The sequence below is a fragment of the Orcinus orca genome, chromosome 17, assembly GCF_937001465.1.
Source record: "Orcinus orca chromosome 17, mOrcOrc1.1, whole genome shotgun sequence".
In the NCBI taxonomy this organism is placed as follows: Eukaryota; Metazoa; Chordata; class Mammalia; order Artiodactyla; family Delphinidae; genus Orcinus; species Orcinus orca.
This window is the reverse complement of record NC_064575.1, coordinates 87,193,841-87,214,076: the sequence shown is the minus strand read 5'-3', so window position 1 is coordinate 87,214,076 and position 20,236 is coordinate 87,193,841. Positions and strand designations below refer to the sequence as shown.

Sequence of the window (20,236 nt, the reverse complement as noted above, 5' to 3'; positions counted from 1 at the left end):
CCGCCCCGGCCCACCCGCAGCTCCCCGCTCCCCGCGCAGGTGTTCGTGCAGCCCGCCAATGTGGCCATCACCAAGATGGACGTCAGCAACCTGGCCATGGTGATGGCGCCCAACTGCCTGCGCTGCCGCTCGGACGACCCGCGCATCATCTTTGAGAACACTCGCAAGGAGATGTCTTTCCTGCGCGTGCTCATCCAGCACCTGGACACCACCTTCATGGAGGGCGTGCTATAGCGCGTGGGCACCGAGGGACCGAGGGTGGGGACAGAGCCTGCCCGGCTGCGCCCGGGCAGGGGGCACGCGGGGAGGGGGGAGGGGACGCCCGAGAAGCGGAGGTAGCATGCCGGCTCCGCCCATGCCCGCACCAGCCCTGGAACCCGCATCCCCCGACCCGGGCCCTCGGCCTGAAGGCGCAACCAAGGCAGAGGGGCTGCGGGAAGGGCGCCTCTGCCCCGCCCCGGGCCTCGTGGCCGTGTCGTTCGGCGCTGCCGCGCCCACCGCCAGCCGCGGTCCGGCCGCGAGAAAGTGCCTTCTGTTTCCTGGAGCCAAGTGACCCTGCCCCTCCCGGCCGGCCCGAGAGCACAAGCCGCCCTTGCTGGGGTGAGCCGCCTTGCTGGGGCTGCTGCGCTCAGCTTGGCCCCGGCCCAGCCCGGCTGCCCATCTTGCTCTTCCTCTGCCCTCCCCCTGACCTGGGGGGGTCTCCTGATCTGCGACTTCCGCCCTCCCCAGTCCCTTCCCGCCCCCTCCCCCTGCCACTTGTGGCCTCCAGCGTGGTGACTGCACAGGAGTTTGGGGGCTCCAGGGCTCTGGGCTTTTCACCACCAGAGCAGAACCTGGCTGGTGCTGGGCCCGATAGGCTCTCTCTGGGTAGAAAGGGGCCCCCAAGCCAAAGTCCTCTGGGGTTGGGGGCAGGGTTGGGCAGGCATTCTTTGGGCAGGGTGGGGGAGGGGCAAGAGTATTTTTTCTTCGTGTAACTATAAATTCAGAATCTATCCCGCATCCCAACCCGCCTGTGTATAGAGATATAAATAGAGCGAAAGATATAAGAACTAAATTTGCTAATGACATAGTCTTAACCCAAATGTTATTTATTTGAGGCTTCTCCCGTCCTCTGCAGACAAGTTGAGATCATTCCTTCATTTTCTTCTCCACCCTCTTGGCTTCTGACCAAAAATCAAACCCTGCCCCATCCCCATCCAGGACCTGCAGCAGATGAGAGGGAAGGAGCCCTGAACTGGGGGACCAGAGGGGCACCGGCGACTGCCCTTCCTCGAGGCCAGAGCCGGGGCGGGGGGTAGGGTGGGTGGGTGGAGGGGAGGTATCTAGACTCTCAGTTTGTACATTTTCCAATTTGTAATTTGAGTTCCAATTGTGGTAAAACTTAATTTCTCCCCGGTTATATATATATATATATATATATATATATATATATATTTAGAGTTGAGTTTTTATTTATTAAGAACAAAAGAACCCAGTCCTGCCGAGGCCTGGTGTCCACTGGGGGAGCGTCCTCAGTCCGGGGGTCTCGGGGCCTGGGTAGGGGCGGCCCGGCCACAGACTCTCGCTCTGATGCACGGACTCGAGAGATGACACTTTGTGTGAATAAAGTACGTATGGACACTTGCGAGCCTGTCGCATCCCATTCCTTCCAGTTGCGGCGGGGCAGCTATCAGCGGCCAGTCGGTAGCTGGTGTGGGCACCAGGGTGGAAGCCAGGCCAAGGGAGAATGAATGGGGGCAGCAGGGGGTGGGGGGGAGAGCAAGGCAGCTTCCCGGGAACGGGGACGAGACTCCAGGTAGGCGCGCAAGGTGCGAGGCACCTGGGGTATCACAACTGAGCCCGAAAGCCCTGCTTGATTGGGAGGGGAGCTTTTTCTGAGCTACCTTACCCGCAAGCTGGCATAGGCTTCTAGGCAGTGTTTATTCACCACCTCTCGGTTCAGCACCCAGCTGGACAGGCAGATTGCCCCACCGGGGGGGGGGGGCTTCCTAGGGGTTGGGGGAAGAGACAGGGCGGGTACCTCGCCCACGTGAGAGCAACCAGCCTCCGAGGGCGGAGGGACAGGGCCCGCATGCCCGGCAGCGCCCCGTCCCCAGCCCGTATCCCTGTTCCCGAAATCGCCCGCACCCGCGTCTCACACCCGAACCCCACCGTCGGGAGGCCCCGCCCCCCACCCCTTTCCCAGCCGGACGGCAGGGCGGCGCGCCCCTAAATCCCAGAGAAGGAAGTGTCGGAACCGCCCGGGGTCCGGGGAACAAGCAAAGCCCGGGGGGTGGGGACGAGCTCCGCGGCCGCCGCCGGAACCCAAAGCGCGAGGTCGCCGACACCAGGGGACTTACGTTAGCGCAGCACCGCCCTCGCGTGACCCTCTAGCCGCTTCCGGCACGGAAGGACGATGTGGGCGACGCGCGGAGTGCTGCGGACCTGGGCCCTCGGCTTGGCGCGGTCCCCGGGGACCCGGGCCTACGGTGGGGGCGGGGGCGTCTCCTACACGCAGGGCCAGAGCCCAGAGCCGCGGACGCGCGAGTACTTTTACTACGTGGATCATCAGGGCCAGGTGGGCGGGGCCGGGGCCTGAGGGAGGCTCCCGTGAGAGGCGGGGCCTGGTGCCGGGTTTCTGCGGGTCGGGGCCAGAGGGAAGACCCTGTGAGGGGCGGGGCCTGAGTAGGCGGGGTCTTTAAAGTAAGGGTACCCGACCTCCGCAGTCGCGCTGGACAGACTGGGGCGCCCGGCCCCGGCCCCAGAGGGTTAGGTCCGAGCGGCCCACCTCCCACACGTGGTTACGCCCTGCGCGCTTTGCATCCCCAGATCCTGCGGCCCCCAGGTCGGGGCCGCCCCGCCTGCTTTGGAAGCCCTGGAGGGGGCATCCTACATATACAGGAGGAAGCAAGTCAGATAGCCTCCGCGGAGGAGGGGCACATCTCATTAGAAACTTGAAAGGGGGAGGGAAGAGGCGCGGGAAAGGCATGCCAACCCAGAGGACCTGTGCATGAGGAAGCAAGGCCGGGGGTGCGGGGTAGATGTGGAGAAAGAAGTCTGCAGGGCCCCCAGGCTTACCTTCCACGCGCCTCCCTGCACACGGTGTGCACAGACGAGCAAAGAAAGCGGACACTGGCCCGGGCTCAGGCCCGCCCAGGCCTTCTCTCCCTGGGGCCGGCTCTGTCGGGATTCCCCCTGGGACTCAAGGGCCACGGTCTGCCTCTCTACAGCTTTTCCTGGATGACTCCAAAATGAAGAACTTCATCACCTGCTTCAAAGGTACTGATGCGCCCTCCTCCCCCACCTTCCCTCTTCCTTCGGGGAAGGCCCTGAAGGGCCCCGCTGCCCAACCACACCAAGGGCACTGGCTGTCCTGCGCTCAAAAGCCCCCTATCTAGAGTGAGGCCTGGGAGGCTGTCCGACCGCCGGCGTCTGCCCTTGGTGTGACCCAGGGCGAGCCCCCTGCCTGGGGCAGTAGGGCCTAGGGGGCCTCGGGGCCCGGCATGCTGAGCAGTCGCGGCCTCCCCCCCACCACAGACCCGCAGTTCCTGGTCATCTTCTTCTCCCGCCTGAGACCCAACCGCAGCGGGCGCTACGAGGCCTCCTTCCCCTTCCTCTCGCCCTGCGGCAGAGAGCGCAACTACCTACGCTGCGAGGACCGTCCCGTGGTCTTCACGCACCTGCTGGCCGCTGGCTCCGAGCCCCCGCGCCTCTCCTACTGCGGCGGCGGCGAGGCCCTGGCCGTGCCCTTCGAGCCGGCGCGCCTACTGCCCCTGTCCTCCAATGGGCGTCTCTACCACCCGGCGCCGGAGCGCGCAGGTGGCGTGGGCCTGGTGCGATCGGCTCTGGCCTTCGAGCTCAGCGCCTGCTTCGAGTACGCGCCCGGCGCGCCCGAGCTGCCCTCGCACGTGCACTGGCAGGGCAGCCGTTTCGCCCTCACCATGGACCTGGCCCCGCTGCTGCTCGCCACCCCGCCGCCCTGAGCGGCGGGCTCGCAGCCGCTGGCGCCCCCAGCCCCGCTGCGTCCCCCGGGCTGCGTCGCTGCGCACGCGCCACCCGGAGAGAGCGCTGTCCCAGTGCGCGTGCGCGGCGGAGGTGCGCCGCGGCCCCGCCCCGCCCGGCGCTGTCCGAGGTGCTGCCGCGGCCCGAGAACCGACGCGGGGAGGGGCGGGGTCACGGGTGCTCTACCCCGTCCGCACACCCCCGGCCTGGGGCGTCCTCGGCGTCCTCGGGTTCGGCCAGCGCTCGCGACGGCAGACCCGGGCTGCCGGGAGGGAGGTGCGGGGGCTCCAGTGCGCGAGCGCGAGCGGCGCCCGCCCCTCCCCCGCCCGGCGCTGCTCTGTGGGCCGGCGTTCGGCGGGGGAGCCCCGCCGCAGGAGTGTCAGGTGAGGGGGCGCCCGACCCAAGGTCAGCGGGCGTGGGGGCGGGATCAGGGGCCATCCCGGCTCTGTCCCCGGCGATCACCGAGAAGGGCGTGCGACCTGGCGGGGACCACGCCCTGCCCTGAACCGGCCCGGGACAGGCCGCGCCGGAGCAGATGCAAGGGGCGCCTTGGGAGATCAAGGCACCCGACTCGGGCCTCGCACTGCGCTGGAGAGCGTCACAGGGCTTCCTCCATTACCCCTCCAACCTCCCCTCCCCGCACAGATGGGCTCCCTGGAGACAGTGACAGCCTTCTCCAAATCCAGTATGTGACGCCCCGCCCCCTGCCCAGCCAGATTAGGGGGTTCTCCGCTGAGTAAAAGGATTTCTGGCCTGGCCTCCCCTGCTCTTCCTGCTTGAATCCTCAATGCTGCCCAGGCCAGCCCTTCCACACGAATCAGCATCTAGTGGGTGTCCGTGTGGGCAGCAGTCCCCTGAGTCTTGAGGAGGAGATCAAGAACCTTCTCTGTTTGAGAGGCCTTGCCACTGGAAGGTAGGTGGGCGCCCTGGGCCAAATCTTTTGCTCAGGGAAATGGATCCTGGGGGCTCAGAGTATGCCCCCTAGTTCTCGGGGTTCTTCACACACCTTCTGAGACATCTGGGAACTGCCCCTGCCTGGGCCAAAGCGATTCCATTAAAACTTTTGCTGTGCCTACTTTTTTTATTTTTTTTTTATTTATTTATTTTTTTGCGGTACGCGGGCCTCTCACTGCTGTGGCCTCTCCCGTCGCGGAGCACAGGCTCCGGATGCGCAGGCTCAGCGGCCATGGCCCACGGGGCCAGCCGCTCCGCGGCACGCGGGATCCTCCCGGACCGGGGCACGAACCCGCGCCCCCCGCATCGGCAGGCGGACTCCCATCCACCGCGCCACCAGGGAAGCCCTGCTGTGCCTGCTTCTCTTCAGTGATCTTAAATAATCATGTGAGTTACAATTTAGAGCAAGATTTAAACAAACACCAAGGCCACTTGGTGTCTTTCCACATGAGTCACTCTCCCAATAGGGAGACCAGGTGAACAGGCAGGTGTTCAGAGCAGGGACCATTTGAGGTGGGGCTGGAGGCTAGCTGATAGCACACCCTCAGCCCTACCATCCATGGCTTCATACTGGCTGGCTTCTCAGCCCAGGTCCCCACCTTTACAACTGGACTCATTGTGCCTTGAACTAGACCCAGGCCTTCTCCTCTCTCTAGGATCACAGCTGCATGTGTATAAACCCCAAAACACTACACACTCCTTCAGAACCCAGGAGATCAGTGTTCCCAGAGCCTACTAAACTACACTAAAACCCGGTTAGTGGCCCAAGGCCCCTCTTTCACACCCCAGCCATTCCAGGGCCCCACCTACCCCCAAAGACGGATGCACCTTTCTCAGAGCCAGCATGGAGAACACAGTCCCACAGCTTCTGAACTGGCTTTCCTATTTGTCTCATCCCCCAATTGTCTAACAATTTCCCTGAGGAAAAGCTCTAATTCTACCTAAGTTGTTCTACCAACCCCCACCCCCAGGAGGGCAGGGTCAGAGGCTGGACAAAACTGTGCCTGTGGCTGGCTGGTGGCTCCCCTGAGACCAGTTGTGCTCATGTCCTCCATCAGTTCACAACAGGTGAATCCCAGGGTTGAGGTCATAGCATGACTTCTAGAGACAAAAATGCCTAGAGTAAACCCTGGGTCAAGGTTAGGTGAGGGCAGGGACGGACACTAGCAGCGTGGAGCCTTGGGCAGAGATGGGATGGGGAGAGAAGTGGGTTGGGGTGGTGTAGGCTCTCCTGTGGCCTGTGTGGCAAGACGGAGGACATGAGAAATTCTAAACCGAAACCCGATGCCCCAGATCTTTATGCTTTTTTATAAAGGAAGGCAATGAACGTTTTATTTTATCAGTTTCTTGAACTACTTTCAAACTTCGAAAATCAGACACGGTGTGTACCTCCATCCGTGCTTTTCACTGGCTCTCAAATGTTAGGGACAGGCCTGACAACCTGTGTTTCAGGAGGCACATCCCATTGGGGCCAGACTGTAGGAAGGCTGCTGCGAAGGCTGCAACTTCGTGGCCTGCGGCCGGTCCCGCAAGAGATGGCCCCAGGGGCGCCCGCACTGCTGCTGCTGTCGCTGCTGTCACTGCCGGGTCTCCCGCCTCGCGCTGCCGCCTGCCCTGCGGCCTGCCGCTGCTACAGCGCCACGGTGGAGTGCGGCGCCCTGCGGCTGCGCCTGGTCCCGTCCGGAATCCCGCCCGGGACGCAGGTGGGCACCGACTGGGGCTGCGGGCCAGGGGTGCCCGCGACACGCAGGGATGGTGTGTGAGCCTCCCGGTGGGTGAATGGGGCGCCCTAGGGAAAAGAGAGACCCCCTCAGCGGGGTAAACGCCCTCCCTCCCTCCTTCTGGCACAGACGCTGTTCCTGCAGGACAACAGCATCGCGCGCCTGGAGCCGGGCACCCTGGCACCCCTCGCCTCCCTGCGTCGACTCTACCTGCACAACAACAGCCTGCGCGCCCTGGAGCCAGGCGCCTTCCGTGCGCAGTCGCGCCTGCTGGAGCTGGCGCTCACCAGCAACCAGCTGCGCGGCTTGCGCGTTGGCGCTTTTGCCGGCCTGGCCCAACTGCGCGTGCTCTACCTAGCTGGCAACCAGCTGGTACAGCTGCTGGATTTCACCTTCCTACACTTGCAGGTGAGGGGGGAGGAGTGGGCAAGACGGGCAAGAGGTCCTCCTGCACTGCCACCTGCCTTACCGGGCTGGAGTAGTGAAGGGGAGAAAAGGCAGCCCAGTCTAGCCTGGTAAGAAGGGGACATGTCCCTCAGGGCCCCTTTCCCTGATGACCTACTGTCCCTGCTTCAGCGACTGCAGGAGCTGCACCTGCAGGAAAACAGCATCGAGCTGCTGGAGGACCAGGCCCTGGCCGGGCTCTCCTCGCTGGCACTGCTGGACCTCAGCAGGAACCAGCTGGGCACCATCAGCCAGGAGGCCCTACAGCCCCTGGCCAGCCTGCAGGTCCTGCGCCTCACAGGTACCTCTTTCTGGGGGCAAGGGACTCTCATGCAAAGGTAGCTTCCTTGACCACAGTGGTGGCGGTAGGTAGCCGGCCCAGCTGTGGAGGGGGCTCCAGTGGCAGTGCTCTGGGGGGGTCCCACCACCACCCATAGCCATGACAGAAGACTGCTAGGAGTAGGGGTGCTGGCCGGGTTACTGTTGCCTAAGGAAGACAGAAAAAGTATGAGTCCCTGAACAAACTGGACACAGCTGAGCGGCTCACACACTTTAGGGCCAGGAGAGGGCAGGCAGGAAAAAACTGGGAAGATGAGACCAGGACTGGGGACATTTCCTGGAGACAGCACCCGAAGACAAGGCTGGCAGGATGTGCAAAGTTTTAGTGCAGGTGGGATATCTATGTGCACACAGAGGTTCCCCCCAGATAGCAAGACTTGTCACAGGGAGAGACATCAGAGGAGCGGGGGCTTTCTCAGAGATGGGTGAAGTAAACTGGACGTGCATCACAGAAAGGAGATGGGGGCGGGGTTGGCTGCCCACACTTAAGGAGACTGGGGTCAGAGAAGGGGTGGCAGGGGTCCCCAACTGTGGGAGGTGAGAAAGGGGCTCCTGCTCTGGCCAACAACCTCAACCACACACGCTGGGCTCTGGGGCCGCCCCTGAGCTAGCTACCTGTCCGCTGCTGCTCTGCCCACAGAGAACCCATGGCGCTGTGACTGTGCCTTGCACTGGCTGGGAACCTGGATCAAGGAAGGGGGCCAGCGACTGCTCAGCTCCAGAGACAAGAAAATCACGTGTGCAGAGCCCCCCCGCCTGGCACTTCAGAGTCTCCTGGAAGTATCTGGCAGTAGCCTCATCTGCATCCCACCCTCTGTGCACGTGGAGCCGCTGGAGGTGACAGCCAACCTGGGTGAGGACCTGCGGATTGCCTGCCAGGCTTCCGGCTACCCGCAGCCCCTGGTGACCTGGAGAAAAGTGGCGCAGCCTCGCGAGGGGCCGCCGCAGGCCCAGGCCCAACCTGGAGGCGGGGTGCCGGGCCCAGGTGGGCCCGGGGCATCCGACACGGGCAGCGGCATGCTCTTCCTCACCAACATCACCCTGGCCCACGCTGGCAAATACGAGTGCGAGGCCTCCAACGCCGGCGGCGCCGCCCGCTTGCCCTTCCAGCTTCTGGTCAACCTGTCCCAGCAGCTGCTGCTGGCGCCTGCGCCGCCCCGGGCTGGCGACCCAGTCAGCCACGAGCACCTGCCCGAGGTGGGCGGCATGGCCTTTCGCGCCCTGGGCCTGGCCACGCAGACGGCCATCGCGACGGCCATCGCGCTCCTGGCGCTCACGGCGCTGCTGCTGGCGACCATGATCTGCCGCAGGCGGCGCAGGCGCAAAAAGGCACCAGGGCCTCCCGGGGAGGGCGCACTCTTCGTCAACGATTACTCGGACGGGCCCTGCACCTTCGCGCAGCTCGAGGAGCTCCGCGACGAGCGGGGCCACGAGATGTTCGTCATCGACCGCTCCAAGCCGCTCTTCGCCGAGGGCCCGGCGGAGGCGGCCGAGGGCGCAGCGCCCGGAGTCGCACAGGGTCTCCCGCTGCAGCCGCCTGCCGCCTACGAGATCCGTTGCTGAGGGGGGGCGGGGCGGACGCGCGCTGATGACGCGGGCCCCGCAGATTGGCCGGCTCGGCTCGCCCTGCGCATGCTCCAGCGCGATCAGTAAAGGGTGGAAGCTGCGCCGTGTCGCGAGCCGTATATGGGGTTCCTGGGCGTCGGGCGGGGCGGAAGCACCTGCGGACCCCTGAAGATGGAAGTTCTGGGGCGCGAACGGACGGTAGCCAGGGTAGGCTTCCAACGCCCCACTGAGACCCTCCAGAAAAGACCCCTGCCCAAATAACCAGACCTTCAGCTCTGCAGGTCCGCCTCGGGCCCCGCCGCCCCAGGAAAAGCCTGAACCTCTCTGCGAGGAGGGGCGACGGACTGTGGAGATGTCTAGAGAAAAGATGGGGCGGCAGGCCGTTAAGACATGTCACCCAGTGGCCAGGCTGGGGGTGAGAGCAGAGCAAGAGACAACTCACTCTGACCAGTTAGGACAGAAAAATTAGCCACAGATTTAAGTTCTAAGCACACTGCACGTTTGTACCTTAACGACACCCTCTGGCCCCCAAACCCGGCCGACAGGCAGTCTCCTGTGTGCCAGGGAAAGGAGAACGTTAAGAGGCCCCAGAGTGCCTGGGAGCCCAACCCTCCTTGAAGCAGGCCCCTGTCCAAACTTCCACCCCAGAGCAGTCTGCTCTTGGGGAGGGCCCAAAGGAAAACATCCTCCCTCAGCTCATAGATCCCAGGAACATTCCAAGGAGAGAACCAGGACACCGGAGGGCAGCTAAGTGCAGCCAAACCAAGCAGGGCCATGTAGGCCTGGAATCCAGCCCTCAGGCCCACAGATGGTCAGTGAGTCAGGGGAGCAAGCGCAGGACAAACTGCACAGGGTGCTGCACAAAGCATGGGCATGCTCAAGGTGCGCCCAGGAGCCAAAAAATCGGAGACTAGTGCCTTCGTGCCAGGCCTCCAGCAAGGTCCCAAAGGCTCTGACTACCCAAGGGGCAAGAGGCCTCCAGCAGCCCTGGACCCCAGGACAGCCTAACTCTCACCCAGAGCCTGGAGATCACAGGCTAAAGTAGTCTGCAGCCAGGCGCCCATAGATGTCTGTGGTCCAGAGCACGTGGGCACGGCCTGAGGCCAGTAGCAACTGGTGCAACTCAGCCTCCACGCGGGCAAACTTCTCCTCATTGATGGAGGCTTCCAGCAGGACAGAGGCAGGCGGTGGCCAGGGCAGGCCCTCATAGCAGTCCACGGGGAAAGGGTGCACCACTGTGCGCAGCTCGGCCTGTGCCACCGAGTCCCTCAGGAGCTCCTTGAGGCCCGCCATAGACAGCGGGTTGCCGTAGAGGCCGAGGTAGCGGAGGCTGGCACAACGAGTCAGCACAGGAAGTGTGGCCAGCAGTTGGGTATCGGCAAGCTGGCACTCGGTCAGCTCGAGGTGCAGCAGCGTGGCTGCTGCTGCCTGCAGCAGACCCTGGAAGGGCTCCAGCTGGCTGCCGGACAGGTCATTGCCACTCAGGTCCAGCTTCTTGAGGTGGACAGCATGGGGGCTCCGTGCCAGGAAACGCAGGTCCTCAGGCAGCAAGGCGCAGAAGGCCAGCTCCAGGCTCTCCAGGGGGCTCTGCAGGGTGCTGCGGAGGACACAAGGGGTCACAAACAGGCTGGGCCAGGGGAAGGCCTCCTGGAGGGGAAGGGAAGGGAAGGGCAGGGCAACAGCAGGGCCTGCTCACCTGAGCAGCTGGTCCAGCCGCCCCGAGAGAAGAGAGGAGCCCATGCTGAGCTCCCGCAAACAGGTGAAGCGGCCCATCTGGGCCAGGAAGTAACGGAAGTTGTCCTCGCCGTCCACAGAGGGCTGCCGAGAGTCCCCGTGCACATAGTGTAACCGCAGGCTGGCCAGGTGCTGGAAGCGGGCCACGTGTGGGATGATGACGGACAGGCCTCGCAGGCCCAAGTTGTTGAAGCGCAGGTCCACGCGGCGCAGGCAGCCCGCATCCAGAAGCTGCAGCAGGGCCACGGTATTGCGCATGGGCAGGTCCTCAGCCCGCAGGTCCCGGCAGCAGAGCCGCAGTGGACTGCCCGCGCTGCTACGGAGTGCCTCCCGCAAGAACGCGTAAGAGGCCCGGTTCACCCGCAGGTCCACACGCACCTCCACAGGAACGGGGGCCAGGCCGGGCTCTGCAGTCCTGCCCTGCTGCTGTGCGATGCACGTGCGGGCCACAGCTGCCGTGCAGTCCCACATGCTCATGGTGCCCGGGTCCTGCTCCACGCCGTCATCCAGGAGGCCCGTCATGTCCAGCACCCGCAGCGCGTGCTTCCTGGGAGCACGGGTGGGCTGAGGCAGGAGACAAGGGAACACAGCCCACACCCACTCCCAGCCACCTTAGGACAGGAGCAACATGCCTGTTCCTGCATTGTGCTCTTGCACTAGCCTGGAACCTCTTAGGAGACCCTTTCTGCACCCCCCAGGCCCGAGGGCCCCTCCAGTGAGCCCATACCTGCAGAGGGGCTGTGTGCCAGCCTCAGTCTCCGGGGTGTGGAGCCGGGCAGTCAGCCCCAGGATCACGGCTTGCATGCTCTCTGTGCTAGGCCGCTCCTGCAGCAGGGCCCGGCTGCAGTGGGCACACTCCTGCAGCAGCTGCTGGAAGCTAAGCAGTGGAAAGGGCCACGTGTGCACCAGCTCGCGCAGCACAACGGTCTTCTTGTCCATGAAGGCCACTTTGAAGAGCAAGGGGAAGAGCTCTCGTGGTAGCAGGGGCAAGGCCTGGCAGGCAGCTGACTGGCACTGGAGCACCTGCCGTGTGCTCAGGAACACAAGGGTGTGCATGGTGCTGGGCCGGGCAGGAGGCCACCTGCAGGGAAGGGCCCTTCAGTGGGGAAGACAGACCCCAGGCCTCCACCCCCTCCACGCGCTGGTAGTGGGAAAGCTCAGCATGGTGCTCGGCACAGAGTGGAGAACCATGGCACCAAAGAGCAAGTGCTAGGTGCTTTGCCTTAGGCTAAGGGTAGTGAGAAGGAGAACGAGGCCACCCCCAGTCCCCGCCCTCCAGCACGGGGGCCTCCCTAGGGAGACAAAGCCATCGAGCAGCACATAGACAGCATGGCACCAGAGATGACCAGCTTGCCTGCGTGTGCTTTTGATGGCTGTTACTCTGCAGGGCCCACCATCTGTATTCCAGGCCTCCCAAATCACAATGCCACTTATCAGAGATCTGCTCTTCTGCCCTTCCTTAAAAGTAGGCAAAAACAAACCCCCCTATCCCCCAAGCACTAGAGAGATGGGATACTACCAGGGGGCTGGAAGCTGCATCACAGGACCCTCTCCCAGCCTCCTCAGAAGCCTTGGGAGGCCGCCCTTGGATTCTGTGCAGCACAGCAAAGAAGAGTTGGAAGTACAGATGCAGTTTAATAAACAGCAGGGCAGGTAGAAAAGACCAGAACCCAGACAACCCTGAGTCCAAGGGGCCTGAGTAACCCAAGCCCTCAACACGAGCCCCGGTTCTAACTACTGTCTTCCAGGAGCATTATCAGGCACGGAGACCCTGGAGATTTACAGAAAGAATGCCTCACCCATCGAGATCCTCGCCACCTGCGTAAACGTCTTCTCTCATCCCTGGAGAACCATGTTAAGAGACCAAGTCTCAAACCCATGGGATTCAGAGGCCCCAAATTAGGGGCCTTTGCTCAGATGGGTAGAGGCAGCTGCCAAAGGGACGTCCAAACTGACAAGGAGCACAAAGGAGGTGCCCGAGAGCACAGGGTACCTGGGTGTCAGCTCTGCTGCTGACTTACTGTGCGCCCGCCTGGCACCTGATCCTCAAAACTGCTTCTGGGTCATCTCCCTGAAAACAGGTTAGACAACTAAGACCTAGGTCTTGCCCGACAGAGGTCACAGCCTGGGTGATGAGCTCGGGAAGGGTGGCAGCCTGGCTCCAGAGCCCCTGCTCTTGCGGACCTCACACACAAGTCCTTAGGACACTGGTTCCTGAGAAGCCCGGGACGTCAACCCTCGGCCTCGCTCTGCCTGTGGACAAATCTCGCGAGGACGATTCATACCTCGCTGTGACAGGACAGACCAACCAAGCACCTGTCACGAGAGGAAACGAAAGCAGCCAGTGTGGTCACCGTGGGAGGAGCCTCTGTGTAGTGGCCGCCGTCCCCCCCACCGGCCCGCGGCTCCGCCGTTTCCCTGAAGATGCCCCCGCCCGGCTCCTCCAAGCCTCGAGCCGCGGGAGGCTCTAAATCCGACGCCCTCCGCCTTCCGGGCGGGGTCTGCCCCTCGAAGCCTGCGCGTCGCCTCCTGGGACCCGAGGCCGCTCAGCCCGGCACCGTGCTCCGGATCCTCCCCTGCCCGCAGCCACACCGCCTGGGCTCCCACCCCCGCCTCCCGGGCGGCGCCGTCCCGAGCGCCCGCACCGGCCTCGTGCGGCCAGGCAGAGACGGGGACACACGCCGCCACGCTCCGTCCCCGGCCGGCAGCCTGCGCTCACCGGGCTCGCAGACGCCGCCGCCGCCGTCGCCGCCGGCCCCGCCTCTCTGTACGCCGCACCCCGCCCAGCGCCGCCGCGCGCCGCGATGACGTTACGCCCCCCATTGGCTGCCGCCTCAGGGCCCCGCGGATTGGCTGCCCCGGCCCGGCGGCCGCCGCGTCGCCCCGCCTCCAACCCCGCCGAGCGCCCCCAGTGGCTGGCGGCCGGCGTAGCCCTCCTGGCGGGAGATTCCTGGGGCGCCGGGCGCAGGGCAGGGCGACCATGGAGCAGCTGCGGGATGTGCGGGAGCGGGTGCAGGCGTGTAAAGGGGGCGCGCGTTTCGGCGGCGGAGCGGGCGGTTGCCGGGCCAGGTGCGGGCTGCCCGTGGGCGGGGATCTGAGGGAGCGGCATCCGGCTGACGCGCTCCCTTTACAGGAGGACGTGGAAGCGGCGCCCGAGGAGACCCGCGGTGAGCGAGCGGGCGCCGGGCGGAGGCAGCGGCCGGGGACGCGGGCAGGGGGCGGGCGGCCTCCATCCCCACGCCCAGCCGAGCCCTGCCTCCTGAACACCGACACACACCCCCGTCCGGCCCCGCCCTCAGCGCTCCACCGGGACTACCGCACCCTGAAGGAGGCACTGGGTCAGGCCGGCGGCGTCGGGCCTCACGGCTCGGAGCAGTCGCTTCCCGCGGCGGCGGCCGAGGAGGTACCCGGGCTCGACATCCCAGCCTATCGGTCAACTTCCTGTATGCCGGATCCAGGAGGAGTCGTGACCCAGGCTCTGTGGGGCAAAGAACTCAGGGGCCGGGCTGACAGGGTGGAGGAAGGACAGCCCCCACCCTCAGGTCTCCGGGGCTGGAGACACCTCTGTTCCCCCTGCGCCAGCTTTTCCGTGGCCTAGATCTCTAACGTCTCTTCCTGCAGATGCTGGAGCCCAGCTGCTGGGGGCCCCACCTGAATCGGGCCGCGACCCAGAGCCCCCATCCTCCATCAAGGCTCAGCTCTCAGGGATCTGTGCATGACTACGGGAAGAGGCTTAAGGCCAACCTAAAGGGCAGTCTGCAGGTGAGGGTCGGGCAGGCAGTGCATCCAGCCTGGGTCCAGAGCTACGCTTGGCCCAGAAGCAGGATCAGCAGGCAGCCAACCCCGTTAAGTCTTTCACACGTGTTCACGTGCACACACACAACTGCAGCATTTCCCAGAGCGCAGCTCTCCAGAAGAGCTCAGCGTCGCCTCTACTCTCGACTTCTTTTACATCCCAGCCTTAGGTTTCTCACATCGCCCAGCTGTTACAGGTGGGGCCTCCAGCAGGTTTCAGAGTCTGCAGCACCCCAAAGGCCTCAGTTCCTGCTTGCTTATCTCTCCCTCCCAGGCTGGGCCAGCCCTGGGCCGAATACCCCGGCTTACACGAAGATCCTCCTCTAAGATGCCTTCCCCAGGGCCACCAGGCACAGGAGCTGCCACCATCTCTCCAGAAGAAGTCAGTGAGGTGCCCCCCCAGCCTCCCAGGCCCGAGCTGAGGCCAGGCCGGCCCCAGCAGTTGAGGGCATCCCTGAGCCTGCGGCTGGGCTCCCTAGACCCAGGCTGGCTGCAGCGGTGTCACAACGGGACCTCAGATTTTCTGGGGGTTCCCAGGGCCTGCCAGCCTTGCCTGGGTGCAGAGGAGTCCCAGCTTCTTACTCCAGGTGTTGTATCTGTCTTCGGTCCCAGCGCTGGCCCTGAGGTGACTTTACAGGGCCCAGAGACTCCAACCCTACTAGCAGCTGGTATCAGTGCAGGGAACTCTCAGCCTGGTACCCGTCAAGGCAAGAAGCGGAGATGGAGTGGGGAGCTGGAGGGAAGCCCTGCACAGACCCAGCAGGACAGCGGCCAAGCAGGACCCCTGCCTGCAGGAGCTGGGGCTGCAGTGCCTACAGAAGACTATCCAGAGCAGCCTGTGCAGGCACAGCCCCCCAGCAAGCCCCCAGCCCCCAGGTATCACTGCCCTAGCCTCCCAGCAGCGCTGCCTTCAGTCGCGCCACGGTGGGGAGGGCTGTGGGTGCAGTCGACCTGTGCGTCTCTTCTAGACTTGCTGTCCAGAACAGGGGGAACTATGTGCGACTCAACATGAAGCAGAAACGCTACGTACGGGGCCCGGCTTCAAGGGGCAGGCTCCTTCGCAAGCAGGTGAGAAGGTGGTGCCGGATGTTGCCGCCCACCTGCCTTGCTTCTTGCTCTGTGAGTCTCCTTTGCGTCCGCACTAGGTATGGAAGCAGAAGTGGCAGAAGAAAGGAGAGTGTTTTGGGGGTGGTCAGCGCAGAGCCACAGCCCAGTGTGGGCAGCTCAGTCACGGGGCATCCCAGTGCCCTCAGCCAGGTGAGGCCTCTGCCCTGGGGGGTGGCTTGGGCTAGCGCTGCTCGCAGGGGTTGTTGTGCCCTCCTAACTCCTGCCCCTGGTCCACAACTTACCCTGGCCCCTCAGAAGGAGGGTGGCAAGGATGAGGGTGGCGCACAGACCCGGGCCACGTTCAAGGAAGTATCCCAGAGAATGGGCGCTGCCTGCCGCCAACTCTGGTGAGCAAAGAGGTGGAGGAGAGGTTGTAGCAAGTGGCTTTCTTGCCAGAGTGACCCCAGACCAGCCCGGAGCTCCTGTCCTACCCTGTCTTATCTGCTCTCGGCAGGTGAAGAGGACACAGAGCCTGCAGGGCCTGAGCTGCTGGTGCCCACAGGGCAGTCTGTGCCCAAGGCTCCTTGTCCGCCTCCTGTGCCACCACTCTATCTGCCAGGGCCTTTGGGGCAGGTGGTAGGTGAGTAGACGCCTACCAGCTCCAGAGCCTTGACTGGGAGGTGGGGGCGACTCGGGGCCGTGCTGACTGATACCTGTGTCCACAGACACGCCAGCTGAGGTGCTTCAGGCCCTGGAGCAGCTGGGGCACCAAGCCTTCTACCCTTTGCAGGAGCGTGTGGTCATGCGGATCCTGTCTGGTGAGTACGGCCGGCGGGGGCGCGGTTGGACTGCGGCTGGGCCACAGAGCTGTGCTCTTGACCCTCTCGGTAAAACCCAGGTGTGTCCACGTTGCTGGTACTGCCTACGGGGGCTGGTAAGTCCCTGTGCTACCAGCTCCCCGCACTGCTCTACTTCCGGCGAAGCCCCTGCCTCACGCTGGTCATTTCTCCTCTCATGTCGCTCATGGACAACCAGGTTGGTGGACAGGGTCTTTGCGTAGGTGCAGAAGGCGAGAGCTGGTACCCGTGGCTCTGCTGACCCGCTTGGGCTGCTGCTTCTTGCCCCACCCCCACCCCCGAGTGGCAAGTCACCAGGCCATTTTCAGCTCTGTCTATGAGCTGGCAGTGGCCCAAAGGCAGCAGGGACACAGCTGGCTAGACCCAGGCCCACCCACAAGAGGAGCAGCTTGGGGGAGGGGGCGTCCCCATGGGGACCTGTCTCCAGTGCTCCTGAGTCCAAGCCCACAGGTGGCTCTGAACCCTTAGTCACAGGACCCAGGACCTGGGTTTTTCCCCCTCTAGATCCTGGAGGGGACACAGCAGTAGTTGTCCGGCCAAACCATTCTAAGAGGCATGTGGGGAAGGGCCAGGGCTGGTGGCCTGTGACAGGCTGTGCTCCTGTACCTGCAGGTTTCCGGCTTGCCCCCAGGCCTGAAGGCGGTCTGCATTCACTCGGGGATGACTAAGAAGGAGCGGGCCTCCGCCCTGCAGAAGGTAAGGGGCCCTCACAGGGCGAGAGCGGCAGAGGCAGCAGGCAGACCCCCTGGGCGGTGCTCCTGACCTTGCCGTCATCCTCAGGTTCGGTCAGCCCAGGTGCAAGTGCTGATGCTGTCGCCAGAGGCGCTAGTTGGGGCGGGGGGCGCTGCCCTCCTCGCTCAGCTGCCACTGGTCGCCTTTGCCTGTATCGACGAGGCCCACTGCCTCTCCCAGTGGTCCCACAACTTCCGGCCCTGCTACCTGCGTGTCTGCCAGGTAAGCCTTGTGTGGGGGGGCGGGGGGGGGTGCTACGTGAGCAGACCAAGGAAGGCTGGGCATCTCACCACTCCTCTCCACGCAGGTGTTGCGGGAACGCGTGGGTATAAGCTGCTTCCTGGGTCTCACAGCCACGGCTACGCGCAGCAGTGCCCTTGACGTGGCCCGGCACCTGGGCGTGGCCGAAGAGTCTATCCTCAGGGGGCCGGGCACCATCCCTGCCAACCTGCACCTCTCTGTGTCTTCAGACAGGGACCCAGAGCAGGTAAGCACGCACGCGCGGGCCGAGCAGAGGCCCTGCCTTCCGACTGCTCGTGCTCAGCCTCGTTCTCTCCAGGCTCTGGTGACGCTGCTGCAGAGTGATCGTTTCCGTGCCCTGGACTCTGTCATCGTCTACTGTAACAGACGAGAAGACACGGAGCGTGTCGCTGCCCTGCTGCGCACCTGCCTGCGTGAGGCCCAGGCCCCAGGATCCCGAGGTGAGGTGGAGGCAGGCCTGCACTCCACAGATGGGCCCTGGGCACATGCCCGACCTGACCATCATGGGTCTTCCCTGCAGGCCGAGCCCCGGAGGCTGTGGCTGAAGCCTACCATGCCGGCATGGGCAGCCGGGAGCGGCGGCGGGTGCAACGGGCCTTCATGGAGGGCCGGCTGCGGGTGGTGGTGGCCACGGTGGCCTTCGGGATGGGGCTGGACCGGCCAGACGTGCGGGCCGTGCTGCACCTGGGGTTGCCCCCAAGCTTTGAGAGCTACGTGCAGGCTGTGGGCCGGGCTGGGCGTGATGGGCAGCCTGCACAGTGCCACGTCTTCCTCCGGCCCCAGGTGGGTACCCGTCCCCCCACCGCTCCCCCAGCCCCGCCCCCTGCTGCGGCCCCTCATTCATGCTGCTCTGCTGCAGGGTGAGGATCTGTGGGAGCTGCGCAGACACGTTCACGCCAACGTCATCGACTTCCTTGCCGTGAAGAGGCTGGTGCAGCGCGTGTTCCCTCCCTGTGCTTGCGCCCGGCAGCCCCCAGAGCAGCAGGGAGACGAGAGCCAGGAAGAGCACTCGGCCAGGGTCCTCGTGGCTACATCTCCCCAGGACGCTGACCATCCCAGCCTCGAGCACACAACCCGGTGCCCGGGCCACAAGCGGGCGCTCCCGGTGCAGCCAACCGTGCAAGCCCTGGATTTGCCCGAGGAGGGTGAGGAGCAGGGAGCGTGGGGGGGGGGACACCCCAGCACCCCCGCATCTTCTGAGCCCTGCTCTGCCCCCAGCCATCGAGACTCTGCTGTGCTACCTTGAGCTGCACCCACAGCGTTGGCTGAAGCTGCTGGCGCCCACCTATGCCTGCTGCCACCTGCGCTGCCCCGGGGGCCCCACCCAGCTCCAGGCCCTGGCCCGCAGGTGAGCGCAATCCCACCCCGGGCTCAGGACCGGGACAGAGAGCCAGGGCTGCCAGTCACACGTCCCTTCCCCTGGTACAGGTGTCCCCCACTGGCTGTGTGTTTGGCCCGGCAGTGCCCCAAGATGACAGGTGGGGGAAGCAGTTCTGTGGAGCTGGACGTGGTCGAGCTGGCAGACTCCATGGGCTGGGAGCTGGCCCCCGTGCGGCGGGCTCTCCACCAGCTGCGGTGGGATCCAGAGCCCGGGACAGGTGCGCCCACCCCCAGCCCTGCTTGCCTCCTGTTTGCCGCCTTTCTGCCAGTTTCTGACACCCTATCTGGCAGGTGTGCCTCAGGGCACGGGGGTGCTGGTGGAGTTCAGGGAGCTGGCCTTCCACCTGCACAGCCCCGGGGACCTGACAGCCCAGGAGAGGGACCAGATCTGTGACTTCCTGCACGGCCGCGTGCAGGCCCGTGAGCGAGAAGCCCTGGCCCGCCTGCACCACACCTTCCGGGCTTTCCACAGGTGCAGGAGGGGCTGGGCAGGGCCTGGGCCACCCCATCCTCCCCAAGGTGGGCCGCTCTGACAGGTTTTCCCCACCCCAGCGTGGCCTTCCCCAGTTGCGGGCCGTGTCTGGAGCAGTCCGATGAGGCACGCAGCGGCAGGCTCAAGGCCCTGCTCAGCCACTACTTCGAGGAGGAGTTAGAAGCACCGGGGGGCGTGGAGGCCGAGGAGGACCCTGAGCCAGGACAGGCCAGGGTGAGTGTCAGGGCCTCCGGGGAGCGGGGAGGGGGAGAGGAGGAGAGGAGTTGCAGAGAGGACGCACCCCTGGCTGCAGGCACACACCTGCCTCCCGCCCCTCACCGAGCACTGCAGAACAGCATGCCACGTGTCCCCACCGGCAGCTCCAGGACTGGGAGGACCAGATCCGCCGGGACATCCGCCACCTCCTGTCCTCGTGGCCAGAGCAGCGGTTCTCGGGCAGGGCTGTGGCCCGGATCTTCCACGGCATCGGTGCGGACCTGGGAGGCCCAGCCCTGAGCAAGGCGGGGGCTGGGGGCAGACCTGGCCGGAGTCGTCAGAGCCGTGTCTCCTCCCACTGCAGGAAGCCCCTGCTATCCGGCCCAGGTGTATGGGCGGGACAAGCGCTTCTGGAGAAAGTACCTGCACCTGAGCTTCCATGCCCTCACGCACTTGGCCACAGAGGAGATCCTGCTGTGGGGCTGCTGACCACTCTGCCGCGGAAGGACCCAGTTCCCCCACGTCACAAGCACGGGCCTGAGCAGGGGCAGCGTGGCCACAGCATGGGGGGTTGTCAGGTGCAGCAGGTCCTCGAGGCAAAGATGGGCGTAGATATCAGTGGCCAGGACAGCGACCAACCACTCTGGACAAAGGCCACCACCAGTAGCGTGCAGAATAAAGTACAGAATAAAAGATGCTCGAGCCATTTTCAGGAACCCTTCTTCCAGCGCGGACAA

At 64.6% G+C, this 20,236-nt stretch overlaps 5 protein-coding genes and 1 long non-coding RNA gene across 22 annotated transcripts in view; 4 read left to right on the top strand and 2 right to left on the bottom strand.

Moving 5' to 3' along the window:
- ARHGAP39 (Rho GTPase activating protein 39) overlaps positions 1-1,624 on the top strand; it is a 74,062-nt gene extending 72,438 nt beyond the window's left edge. For 12 of the 13 annotated variants that reach the window (XM_049700636.1, XM_049700638.1, XM_004265233.3 and 9 more), the window contains one exon: positions 40-1,624. In XM_049700636.1, the coding sequence (XP_049556593.1) occupies positions 40-234 (195 nt within the window). In that variant the 3' untranslated portion in view covers positions 235-1,624. The remainder of the gene's footprint in view (positions 1-39) is intronic. The other variant, XM_049700634.1, reaches the window with a different exon arrangement.
- LOC117199688 (uncharacterized) lies at positions 1,068-3,518 on the bottom strand. The gene is made up of 2 exons (XR_004481010.2): positions 3,058-3,518; positions 1,068-2,617 (listed from the first exon to the last, which is right to left on the bottom strand). It is a non-coding gene; the product is annotated as an uncharacterized LOC117199688 (long non-coding RNA).
- On the top strand, positions 2,209-5,056 carry C17H8orf82 (chromosome 17 C8orf82 homolog). Its single transcript, XM_004265279.3, has 3 exons — positions 2,209-2,557; positions 3,210-3,258; positions 3,517-5,056. Exons 1-3 carry the CDS (start codon positions 2,396-2,398, stop codon positions 3,960-3,962), a joined length of 657 nt encoding a protein of 218 aa, XP_004265327.1. The 5' UTR covers positions 2,209-2,395; the 3' UTR covers positions 3,963-5,056.
- Positions 5,057-5,148: 92 nt separating this feature from the next.
- Positions 5,149-9,107, top strand: LRRC24 (leucine rich repeat containing 24). Its single transcript, XM_012531410.3, has 6 exons — positions 5,149-5,322; positions 5,907-6,003; positions 6,388-6,638; positions 6,786-7,064; positions 7,233-7,401; positions 8,080-9,107. The coding sequence occupies exons 1-6, from the start codon at positions 5,149-5,151 to the stop codon at positions 9,000-9,002; spliced, it is 1,893 nt and encodes a 630-aa protein (XP_012386864.2). The 3' UTR covers positions 9,003-9,107.
- On the bottom strand, positions 6,216-13,162 carry LRRC14 (leucine rich repeat containing 14). 5 transcript variants are annotated; one of them, XM_033420125.2, is made up of 5 exons: positions 13,025-13,081; positions 12,733-12,810; positions 11,467-11,820; positions 10,702-11,286; positions 9,461-10,602 (listed from the first exon to the last, which is right to left on the bottom strand). In XM_033420125.2, the coding sequence occupies exons 3-5, from the start codon at positions 11,793-11,795 to the stop codon at positions 10,035-10,037; spliced, it is 1,482 nt and encodes a 493-aa protein (XP_033276016.1). In that variant the 5' UTR covers positions 11,796-11,820; positions 12,733-12,810; positions 13,025-13,081; the 3' UTR covers positions 9,461-10,034. The 5 variants fall into 5 exon arrangements, with proteins under 5 accessions (XP_012386874.3, XP_033276016.1, XP_033276015.1 ...); XM_012531420.3 differs by lacking the exons at positions 12,733-12,810; positions 13,025-13,081 and adding an exon at positions 6,216-6,724 and having other exon boundaries at positions 10,021-10,602; XM_033420124.2 differs by lacking the exon at positions 12,733-12,810 and having other exon boundaries at positions 13,025-13,162.
- Positions 13,163-13,577: 415 nt separating this feature from the next.
- Positions 13,578-20,205, top strand: RECQL4 (RecQ like helicase 4). Its single transcript, XM_049700643.1, is given in 21 exon segments — positions 13,578-13,906; positions 14,039-14,142; positions 14,361-14,501; positions 14,809-15,426; positions 15,429-15,602; positions 15,680-15,791; positions 16,096-16,221; positions 16,307-16,399; positions 16,480-16,616; positions 17,051-17,134; positions 17,219-17,392; positions 17,478-17,657; positions 17,730-17,871; positions 17,952-18,214; positions 18,291-18,576; positions 18,650-18,779; positions 18,860-19,029; positions 19,103-19,283; positions 19,364-19,517; positions 19,664-19,772; positions 19,864-20,205. Coding segments are annotated over 21 exon segments (3,690 nt in total). The 5' UTR covers positions 13,578-13,719; the 3' UTR covers positions 19,989-20,205.
- The last annotated feature ends 31 nt before the right edge of the window (positions 20,206-20,236 follow it).